The sequence below is a fragment of the Triticum urartu genome, chromosome 7A (genome assembly GCF_056163025.1).
Source record: "Triticum urartu cultivar PI428250 chromosome 7A, HENAU_Tu73, whole genome shotgun sequence".
Classification (NCBI taxonomy): domain Eukaryota; kingdom Viridiplantae; phylum Streptophyta; class Magnoliopsida; order Poales; family Poaceae; genus Triticum; species Triticum urartu.
The window spans coordinates 323,771,007-323,783,328 of NC_141879.1; the positions used below are offsets into that span (position 1 = coordinate 323,771,007).

Below are 12,322 nucleotides of genomic sequence, written 5' to 3' on the forward strand. Positions count from 1 at the left end.
TCGGGAGTATTGCCATAACTCGTATAACGGATGGTTTTCGAAGGTTGAGGTAAATGATTTCCGAAGGTTTCTTGGTTATGTGTTGAAGGATGGATACAGGTGGATGTAGGATTTGCTAGTTTTGGGTGAGATATTATGCTTCCCCTGTATCCCCAACACCCGATTGCATAGCTGGAAAATTTCGGGAGTTTCATAGGTGGGAATTCATGTAGCTCTAGCATTTCTTCTGCGGATATTTGGTTTGTGATTGGGTAATCCTTACCAAGTATTTGTTCATGTTCGTACCTTGTTGTTTTATTCATCTACCTCTATCTAAGTGGCTTCTCAATTTATGGAAGTGTGACCATTTAATTTGGAATTCATTCGTTCATTCTTGTTCGAATGTTAAGGCTATATGTTGCTATTTCGATCCATTTGATTCAGCTTGAATATATGTCTGTCAAGATGCTAACGGATGTCACCCTCTTCAGGATGGATCCTCCAACGCGTCAGAATCCGGAACCACCGCCACCACCTCCAACTCCGGAGGCATGGCAAGTTGTGATGGCCGCTACCAACGCCAACACGCAGCTGATTATGCAACTCTTGCAAGAGCGCAACCAAGGAAATCAAGGCAATGGCAACAATCAAAATCAGTTTGCTACCCTCAACCAGTTCCTCAAATACCAGCCAAAGACCTTCGGTAACTGTGTCGAGGCCACAGACGCTGATGATTGGCTCATGGATATATGCAAACATTTTGAGTGCAGCAACGTCAGGCCTGAGGACTTTGTCAAGTTTGCTTCGTTCCAACTCAAAGACCAAGCTGAAGAGTGGTATTAGCAATACAAAGATTCCAGAGGAGGTCATGTGATTACCTGGGATGAATTCCGCCAAGACTTCAGAGCTCACCACATTCCTCGGAGTGTTGTTGAGAGCAAGCGTGAGGAGTTCCGCAATCTGAAGCAAGGCAGCTTGTCTGTTTACCAATACAACATCATGTTCCAGAAGCTCACCCGTTTCGCCAAGCAAGACGTCCCTGACGAGAAGAGCATGATTTATCAGTTCAGAGGTGGCCTCAGAGAAGATCTGCAACTAGCTCTTGTGCTTTTTGAGATGAAAAAGTTTGATGAATTCTACAATATGGCACTAAAGCAAGAGACTGCTCAGCTCAAGTGCGATGCTTCCAAGAAGAGAGTCAGGGATGCAACTCCTTCTTCTTCCTCAACTCAAGTGGTAACTAAGCAGCAAAAGTATTGGTTGCCTCCTCCTCCTCCGTTCTGTCAGCCTTATCAGCAGAAAAGCAAAAGTGGCAATGGATCTTCCCACCCACCCAACTCAGGCTTTCAGAACAAGACTTCGTCTCATGCTCCAAGATCAAGTGCTCCATATCACCGTCCGCTCTCAGAGGTCACGTGCAACAAGTGTTAGCAGAAGGGTCACTATGCAAACAAATGCTTCAACCAGAGGCGTCTTCCTCCTCCTCCTGTGAGATCTGCTAGCAATGCAGTGGTGAAGCATAATCCCAAGCATGCCAAGGTCAACATGATGAACACAGCTCAGGCAGAGGACTCTTCAGAAGTGATCATGGGTAACCTTCTTGTTAACGATATTCCTGCGAAAGTTCTTTTTGACACTAGTGCATCGCATTGTTTCATGTCAAAACCATTTTTTGCCAAGAACGAATTCACTTCTTCTCATTTGGGCAAATCAATGGATATCGTTTCTCCGGGTAAATGGTTGAGTGCCAGTTTGGTGGTTTCATATGTTTCTATCACGTTGGGCGACTATAAGTTTTTGTCTTCTCCAATGGTCCTTGGTAACTCGGATATTGATCTAATTCTCAGCATGGACTGACTTTCTAGGCAAAAGGCTCAACTTGATTGTGCTGCCAGACAGATTCAATTGACACACTCGTCTGAGGATGTGATCGTCTTTGCCACTTGTGATGATACCATTCGACTGTTTTCTCTCAACGAGAAGGGCGAGTTGGATGCCATCTCTCAGATTCCAGTCGTTTGTGAATATCAAGATGTCTTTCCAGAAGAGCTTCCAGGAATGCCTCCTCACCGGCCAGTTGAATTCGTCATCGATCTTGAGCCTGGCATGGAACCTGTTTGCAAACGTCCTTACAAGCTTGGACCTGAAGAGTTGAAGGATCTGAAGAAACAACTCGATATACAAGAGCGTATGGGTCTCATCCGACCAAGTTCTTTTCATGGGGTTGTGGTGTTCTTTTTGTCAAGAATAAGGATGGAATGGACCGACTTTGTGTCGACTACCATCCATTGAACAAGAAGACCATAAAGAACAAGTACCCACTTCCCAACATCAATGAGCTTTTCGAACAACTCAAAGGTGCTCAATTATTCTCCAAGCTTGACCTCCGTATGGGCTATCATCAGATTCGCATTCGTGAACAAGACATCCCCAAGACAATGTTCAGAACAAGCTATGGTTCCTCTAAATACACTGTCATGTCTTTCGGCCTTGTCAACACTCCTCCAACATTCTCTCGCATGATGAACTTCATCTTCAACCCCTACACAAATGACTTCGTATTGGTCTATCTCGATGACATTTTGGTCTTTTCCAAGAACAAGGAGGATCATGCCAAGCACTTGAGATTGGTGCTGGATAAACTCAGAGAACATCAGTTCTATGCGAAGTTTTCAAAGTGCGAGTTTTGGATCGATGAGGTTCTCTACCTTGGGCATATCATCTCCGCCAAGGGCATAGCTGTTAATCCTGAGAAGGTGTCTGCAATTGTGAATTGGGAACCGCCTCAGAATGTGAAGCAACTCCGCAGCTTCCTTGGGCTCGCAAGCTATTGCCGAAGGTTCATTGAGAATTTCTCTAAGATAGCGAAGCCTCTTTCCAACCTCCTCCAGAAGCATGTGAAGTATGTCTGGACACGTGAATGTGACATCGCTTTCAACACCCTCAAATAGAAGTTAGTCACAGCTCCAGTTCTGACTCCTCCTGATGAATCCAAACCATTCGAGGTTTTCTGTCATGCTTCCCTACAAGGTCTCGGTGCTGTGTTAATGCAAGAGAAGAAAGTTGTCGCCTATACCTCTCGCCAGTTGAAGCCCAACGAAAATAACTACCCCACTCATGACCTCGAGTTGGCGGCAGTCGTCCATGCTCTTTTAACATGGAGACATCTCTTATTGGGAAGGAAAGTGGACATCTTCACTGATCATAAGAGTCTCAAGTACATCTTCACTCAGCCCAACCTCAACCTCAGGCAGACTCGTTGGGTCGAGATGATTCAAGAGTATAATCCGAGTATTGAATACACTCCAGGCAAGGCCAATGTCATTGCTGATGCTTTGAGTAGGAAGGCTTACTGCAACAGTTTGATTCTCAAGCCCTACCAACCAGAGCTTTGTGAAGCTTTCCGCAAACTTAATCTCCAAGGTGTTCCTCAAGGATTCCTTTCCAACCTCCAAGTCTCTCCTACTTTCGAAGATCAGATTCGTGAGGCTCAACTTCTTGATGCTATGGTGAAGAAGGTGAAGATTGGGATTGCCAAGAGCCAACCCAAGTACTGGTGCTATCGCCTTGATGACAAGGATACTCTATTCTTCGAGGATCGCATTGTTGTGCCTAAGGGTGGCCTTCGTAAATTCATTATGAACGAGGCTCACAATTCACTCCTGTCTATTCATCCCGGAAGTACAAAGATGTGCCATGACCTCAAGCAGACGTATTGGTGGACTCGAATGAAGCGCGAGATTGCTCAGTTCGTGAATGAATGTGATGTCTGCAGAAGAGTGAAAGCAGAACACCAACGGCCAGCTGGTCTCCTCCAACCTCTTGCCATTCCAGAATGGAAGTTTGACCATATTGAGATGGACTTCGTGACTGGATTTCCCAAGTCCAAGCGTGGCAATGATGCTATCTTCGTTGGCATCGACAAGCTCACTAAAGTGGCTCATTTTCTTCCTATCAAAGAATCTATCACAGCAGCTCAGTTGGCAGAGCTATATACCTCCAGGATTGTCTCTTTGCATGGCACTCTGTAGTTGATCTCTTCAGATCGTGGAAGCATTTTTACCTCTAAGTTCTGGGATTCTTTTCAAAAGGCCATGGGCATCAACATTCGCTTCAGCACAGCCTTTCATCCCCAAACTAGTGGACAAGTCGAGCGAGTCAATCAAATTCTTGAAGATATGCTCAGGGCATGTGTAATTTCTTTCGGTATGAAGTGGGAAGATTGTCTTCCATATGCCGAGTTCTCCTACAACAACAGCTTCCAAGCGAGTTCGGGCAAGGCCCCATTCGAGATTCTCTATGGCAGGAAGTGTCGTACTCCTCTTAACTGGTCAGAGACTGGTGAATGCCAACTTCTTGGCAATGACTTGATCACAGAGGCTGAAGAAATGTGCAATGTCATTCGTGAAAATCTCAAAGCCGCGCAATCGCGCCAGAAGAGTTACTATGATAGCAAGCATCATGACTTGGCTTTCGAGATCGGAGACCATGTCTACCTCCGCGTCTCTCCAATGAAAGGTACTCGTCGCTTCGGTATCAAAGGGAAGCTTGCCCCTAGATACGTGGGTCCTTTCAAGATCATTGGCAAAAGAGGCGACCTCGCTTATCAACTTGAGCTTCCATCCAACTTTGCAAACGTGCACGATGTGTTTCACGTGTCTCAGCTTCGCAAGTGTTTCAAGACTCCTGACCGCACCATCAACTTTGAAGAGATTGATCTCCAAGAAGACCTGTCTTATCATGAGCATCCTGTAGCTATTCTTGAAGAAACTGAGCGCAAGACTCGCAACAAGTCTATCAAATTCCTGAAAGTGAAGTGGTCACATCATTCCGACCGTGAAGCCACCTGGGAACGCGAGGACCACCTCCGTTCCGAATATCCAGAGTTTTTTCCAATCCTAGATCTCGGGACGAGATCCTTTCGTAGTGGTGGAGAGTTGTAACGCCCCATATGTAACTTGCCATATTTGTATTCCAACTCTTGCCATTTTCGGCACTAAGTTACGATATTCCCTCGTTGTTGGGTTTTGTCTTTGTTTTGTATTTTGTCCATGTCGTGCATCTCATATCATGTCATCATGTGCATCGCATTTGCATACGTGTTCGTCTCATGCATCCGAGCATTTTCCCCGTTGTCCGTTTTGCATTTCGGCACTCCTATGTCCTCCGGTGTCCCCTTTTGCCTCTTTTCGTGTGCGGGTGTTAAACGTTCTCGGATTGGACCGAGACTTGCCAAGCGGCCTTGGTATACTACCGGTAGACCGCCTGTCAAGTTTCGTGCCATTTGGACTTTGTTTGATACTCCAACGGTTAACCGAGGAACTATAAAGGCCTCGTGTGTGTTGCAGCCCAACACCTCTCCAAAGTGGCCCAAAACCTAGCTAAACCCCTTCCATCATCTCGGTCGTTCAATCACGATCGCGTGGCCGAAAACCGTGCTCCATTTGAAGTCTCCTAGCTCCTTCTATCTATAAATAGGTGCATCCCCCCGAAATTTGCGGATGAAACCCTAATCTAATTCCCCTCTCCGCCGCCGGACGAGATATCCACCGGCCGGACGTGTCCGATCCTCCACCGCCGCCACGTGTCAGTGCCGGATTCGCCACCGCCCCGCGCCCACATCGCTGCCCCTGCCCGCGCGCTGGCCTGCCGGGGCCCAGGCAGGGCCCTCCCGGCCCGCGCCGCCCGTCTCTCTCCGCGCCGGTGACCCGCACAGCCACCACCGCTGTCCGAGCGCCGCGCCCGCGCCCGACTTCCTCCCGTCGGCCGCCATCGCTACCTCGCTTCCGCCGTCCGCCGCCTCGTCCTGCCCTCGTCACCGGCGAGCCCCGGCAACCCCGCTCCTCCTCCGCCGCCCCTCACCGGATCCGGCCCCCACCGGCGAGCTCCGCATCACCGGATCTCCTCTCCACCATCTCCGGCCTCCTCCACGCTTAGCTCCGGCGAGAGCTCCGTCGAACCTCGGTTCGTGTGCCAGATCTAGATCTGAGAGAGAGGGTTGACTTTCGTTTCTCTAAGTCCCCAGTTTTTAGTATTTTTTAGCTAACTTCATCGCATCATAACTTTGCATCCGTAGCTACGTTTTGGGCGTGTAGCATATCAAATTGTTCGCCTGGATGTGCACTTCTTTTCATTCCATTGCACCATGTTCATTTGAGTTCATCTTGATGCCCTAAATGTTGTTGCAAGGGTGCTATGTAATATTAGTTTCTGATTCTTAACAGATTATGGACATTTGTCATTTTGCCATGATTAATGTGTGCCTCCTATGTACTTGATCCCTACATGTGTTTTGGGCTATGCCATGCCATCTTTACAGGGGTGTATGACATGTATTTGTGTGATCATTGTGGTGACTAGCACAAGCATGCAAAGTAGCTCTCGTGATGTTGCTGATTTCAGGGACTTAGAATTCTTCTAAGTCATTTCACTGATGATATTTTTATGCCATGTATTCATCTTGCTACAGAGTGATCCATGCCTCTTTTGAGCATGTTCAGTAAGTATGATTTTGAGATATTGTTATGCTCTATCCATCCATGTATTTGTTTGCAATTATGGAGTAACCTAGCATGACTCAATATTGCTCTAATTTTGCTATAAAATGTTCCTGGCAGATTTTTTACGTGTTAATCAATTTTGCCGAGGTTGTTGTAGTTGATCCTTGCATGCTATGAGAGTGTTCTTGCCATGGTTAGCTTATTGATCATGTCTTCTTGTTGGGTGTATGCTTAGTTTGTCATATAATGCCTTGTGGTGAGTGCATCGAGCTCGTAAACATGCCTACGTAACTCTGTTTTTGCCATGTCCAGTTTTTCTGCTAAGTCTGAATCTGTTAACGAAACTTGCTATGTTTACATGGTTGCCATTGTATTTTCTGATCCCTTTTGGCTTATGGTCAGTGAGGGACTTTTGTTATATGATTTGAGTAGTTTCATGCCATTCCTTGATTTGCCATGATATATTCCTGTAGCATGTTGTTATCTTGCTCTAAACATTGCTTCCTCATGTTAAATCCTGACATGTTATTTTCACCAAGTCTGTGAACCTGATATCTTTTGCACTTTTGCCATGCTTGTTTGAACCTGCTATTGTGTGATTTAGCCGTAGCTCAGTGTTCATTTTTTGTCAAGAATCTTGAATGAATCACTGCCATGTGCTTTGTTGCTATGTTAGAGTGCAGCAGCTTATTTTTCATGATGCATTTAGATGGCATCGTGCTGTTAATCGCAGCTTTGTGTCATTATTGTTTTGCTTGCCATTTGCAAACCGTGCATCCGATTCCGGTGATCTTTATATCGATTTCACACGAAATCAACTCATCTTTACAGCGGCACTCTTGGTTTTCCAAGTTGAGCCCTGTTTCAATCTTTCCCTTCTGAAACACGCATATGCATTGCATATCACATCCTGCATATCATGCCATGTTTTGCATCATGTTGCTTGCGCATGGCACCGTGGTTGATCGTGGTTCCCTTTTGTTGTGTTCTTGCTTTGGGTAGAGCCGGGATACGAGTACGTGATCGAGGAACCCGTTGAGTACGCTTACGAGGATCAAGCTTACGTCAACTCGGAGAACTTTTCAGGAAGATGACCATACCCTCGAAATCACTTCTATCTTTGCTTGCCAGTTGCTCGCTCTATTGCTATGCCTATGCTACGATACCTACCACTTGCTTTATCATGCCTCCCATATTGCCATGTCATACCTCTAACCCACCTTGTCCTAGCAAACCGTTGTTTGGCTATGTTACCGCTTTGCTCAGCCCCTCTTATAGTGTTGTTAGTTGTAGGTGAAGATTGGAGTTTGTTCCTTGTTGGAACATGTTTATTGTTGGGATATAATTATTATATCTTGTTTACTTTAATGCACATATATACTTGGTAAAGGGTGGAAGGCTCGGCCTTATGCCTGGTGTTTTGTTTCACTCTTGTCGCCCTAGTTTCCGTCATACCGGTGTTATGTTCCTTGATTTTGCATTCCTTATGTGATTGGGTTATAATGGGAACCCCTTGACAGTTTGCCTTGAATAAAACTCCTTCAGCAAGGCCCAACCTTGGTTTTACCATTTGCCTCCTAGCCTTTTTCCCTTGGGTTTCGCGGACTCAAGGGTCATCTTTACTTTAACCCCCCCCCCCCCGGGCCAGTGCTCCTCTGAGTGTTGGTCCGAAACGGGCAGCCTGCGGGGCCACCTCGGGGCAACTCGAGGGTTGGTTTTACTCGTAGCTTAACCTATCCGGTGTGCCCTGAGAATGAGAACGTGCAACTCCTATCAGGATTTGTTGGCACATCAGGCGGCTTTGCTGGTTTAGTTTTACCATTGTCGAGATGTCTTGTAACCGGGATTCCGAGTCTGATCGGGTTGTACTGGGAGAAGGAATATCCTTCATTGACCGTGAGAGCTTGTGATGGGCTAAGTTGGGACACCCCTGCAGGGATTTGAACTTTCAAAAGCCGTGCCCACGGTTATGGGCAGATGGGAATTTGTTAATGTCCGGTTGTAGAGAACCTGAAACTTAACTTAATTAAAATGGATCAACAGCGTGTGTAGCCGTGATGGTCTCTTTTCGGCGGAGTCCGGGAAGAGAACACGGTCTCGAGTTATGCTTGAACGTAAGTAGTTCTAGGATCACTTCTTGATCATAGATTCTCGAACGTGCTTTGCCTTCTCTTCTCGCTCCCACTTGCGTATGTTAGCCACCATATATGTTAGTGCTTGCTGCAGCTCCACCTCATACCTTTTACCTACCCATAAGCTTAAATAGTCTTGATCGCAAGGGTGTGAGATTGCTGAGTCCCCGTGACTCAGATTACTTCCAAAACCAGATGCAGGTGTGGACGATACCATTCCAGGAGATACGACTGAACTCAAGTGGGAGTTCGATGAGGACTCAGGACGATACTACGTTTCCTTTCCAGACGATCAGTAATGGAGCCCAGTTGGGGCGATCGGGGATCTTATGCATTTGGGGTTGTCTTTATTTTGGTTCCGTAGTCGGACCTTGATTGTATCTGGATGATTGTAATGCTATATTTATGTTATTGTGTGAAGTGGCGATTGTAAGCCAACTATGTACCTCTTTCTTATTCAGTACATGAGATGTGTAAAGATTACTCCTCTTGCGACATTGCCTACAATGCGGTTATGCCTCTAAGTCGTGCTCCGACACGTGGGAGATATAGCCGCATCGTGGGTGTTACATACGGGTCCATACCTAGTAGCTAGATGGCTTCTTCTCTCTCTTTGATCTTCAATACAATGTTCTCCTCGATGTTCTTAGAGATTTATTAGATGTAATCTTCTTTTACGGTGCATTTTTTGAGATCTGTTGAATTGTGGGTTTATGATCAGATTATCTATGAATATTATTTGAGTCTTCTTTGAACTCTTTTATGCATGATTAAGATAGCTTTGTATTTCTCTCTGATCTATTGATTTGGTTCAGCCAACTATTTCTCGCCTTTCTTGAGCTGTCTTGAAGTGTTGTCAGTTCTGTATATTATTTTATTGGCATGTTTATTTGCACTGGTGGCGACTTTTGATGCCCAGTGTATGTAATCCACTGTCTGGTTGCGCTTTATTATCACTGGCGGTGAACTTTGATGCCCGGTGGATCTAATATGTCGTAATTTCTTTGTTGTATAGTCTAGGTTTATTCTTCATTATGATGTTGTAATTTAATTACTATATATGTTATCGTCGCTCTCTAAAAAGTCCGCAAGCTTCGATGGACCACAATGGGCCAAAACTTTAGGTTTATATGAAAAAATACGATCCTAAAACTGGTCGGCCCGCTAATCGCTACAAATGGGCCGAAACATGGGCCCACAATCATCTCGGGCCATTAGCAGGCCTTGACTTAAACTAGCCCACTAATATTTTTGGGCCTTTAACAGGCCAAGTAAACCACTTTCCTTAGTTGGGACAGAAAATAAATTCGGCTTTTAACAGGCTAAGAAGTAGATTGGGCCTGAATTGTGCTGAACAATTCATGGGCCAACAACTGGCCTAAATATACCTTGGCCCATGATTATCGCAATGACATGACGGGCCATTAATAGGACAAAATATAATCGGGCCTTGGTTAGCCCAATCACATGATGGGCTTTAAGCAGGCCGGATGCAAAGCGGCCCATAATTAGGCCCAAATTTATCACGGGCCTTTAACGGGTCGATAGGCAGGTTGGGCTAAAATTTATCAACGAAGGCTATGGGCTGTTAAGAGGCCAAAAGTCACTTCGGACCAGAAATAGGCCTAGATGCAGCAAGGGCTGTTAAATGGCTGAAAGTGAAACCGAGCCAACAGCAGTCCGTATGTACCAAGTGTCTCTAATAGGCTGAAACTAATATTGGGACAAATTAATAAATGGGCAGTTAAGAGGCCGAAGTGCAAATCAGGCCCTCAATGGGCCCAAAAGCACAGTGCCTGTTAACGGGCCGAATCCGATATGGGCCATAATTGGGCCCAAAACATGGCAGTCTATTAACAGGTCAGATCTTATATGGGTAGTAATTTGGGACAAAGTATTGCAGACTATTAACGGCCAGATCTTATATGGGCTGTAATTTGACCCAAAACATCGATCGCTCGTGTTCAGTATGTAGCTGGTGCAATCGCTCGGGTTCAGTAAATGAACACCTTACTCGGGTTCAGTTAGCCAACGCCTCGCACACACCCGCGTACGAGCGAAATGCGAAACCACACTACATCACTAAGGCCCGACCACCCACCATAACCGGGAACTCCCCAAAATTTTCCTCGCCCTCACTTCTACCATGATTTTTTATGCCATGGATGGCCCAAAGAATGTCATGCAGGAGCGTCTCCGGCCTGCCCAAGACGAAAAGCCCATTTACTATCATAATTTTTTGTCATAGAAGTAGGATCCCACCACATCTATGATGATAAGTGTTTTTTCACAATTATCATCATATAAGTGTCATAACCATGACAGAAATAGTTCTCATTCGGGCTATAATGTCACGGATGTGTCTTTTTTATAGTGCATACGTATAAAACAATACGTGCCACCTGGAGTTATGAATGTTGCTTTCTCCTCATCTTCCTTGGTCGTAAAGATCTGATGATAACGAGAGTAGGCATCAAGAAAAGAGAGGAGATCACAGTCGGCAGTGGATTCAACAATCTGGTCAATTTGTGGCAAAGGAAAAGAGCCTTTTGGACATGCTTTGTTGATAAATCAATGCCAAGTCTCCATTTTCCATTTGCTTTACGAACCATGACTGGATTGGCTAACCATGTAGGGTGTAGCCCTCCTCTGACCAAACCTACAGCTTCCAACTTTTGGATTTCTTGGGCTATAAACTCTTGTCTCTTTAAAGCTTGCTTCCTAACCTTCTGCTTGACGGGTCTTGCATCAGGACAGACGTTAAGGTGGTGCTCAATCATTTTTCTGGGAACACCGGGGATGTCAGATGGTTGCCCTACAAACACATCAACATTCACCTGCAGGAAAGTGATGAGCGCGCTTTCCTATTTACTGTCAAGGGTGGCACCTATCATGAAAGTGTGCCAGTCACATCCTCCTTCACATAAACTTGCTTTGTCACAGGTGCAGTGGCTTTAGACTTCTTGCTCTTGCTCTTGTCGGCAGAAGTCTCTGCTTCCTCAACGGGCGTGCTGCGCTCTCCAGTGCGCTTCCCGGATTTCTTCTTCTGTGTCTACCCCCCGAGAGCTTTGTCGGCAGGAGTAAGTGCCTTGCTGGCAGATGCAGCAACTGCTTCCCGGTACAATTTACCAGCACATATTACTACATTTTTTATGCTTGAATGAACGGTGATCACACCCATGGGACCTAGCATCTTCAAAGTGTTGTAGCCATAATGGGATTCCGCTATGAATTTTGCCAAGGCAGGGCGACCAAGAATTCCATTGTAAGGCAATGGTATCTTGACGATGTCGAAGACTATCTTTTCCCTCCTATAGTTGAGCTCGCTACCAAATGTGACCGGCAACGTTATCTGGCCCATGGGCTTGGTTCTTCCCAGATTGACCACTTGGAATGACCCTATTTCCTTGAGATCTTCATCAGGAATTTGCATCTTCTTGATCACATCTAGAGAGATCAAGTTCAAACCAGCGCCACCGTCAACCAGCATCTTTGTCACCTTAATGTTGCGGATTGTTGTTGAGATCAACAATGGCAAAGAACCAACCGAAGTCATGCAATCTAGGTGATCCTCGGCGTCAAAGATGATGCGCGTGTTGGACCACTTCAAGGGCTTTTGTGCCTCAATTGCATGCTCGCTACATTGATCTCATGGGCCCATTGCTTGAGCTACCGGTGAGACGAGAGCAAAGATGCAACCCCGTCAATGCA

The 12,322-nt window shown here is 45.8% G+C and overlaps 1 protein-coding gene across 1 annotated transcript; it reads right to left on the reverse strand.

Annotated features, from left to right (window-relative positions):
• Positions 1–11,663: 11,663 nt before the first annotated feature.
• On the reverse strand, positions 11,664–12,101 carry LOC147959485 (uncharacterized). Its single transcript, XM_087532677.1, has one exon. The coding sequence runs from the start codon at positions 12,099–12,101 to the stop codon at positions 11,664–11,666; it is 438 nt and encodes a 145-aa protein (XP_087388803.1).
• Positions 12,102–12,322: the final 221 nt, after the last annotated feature.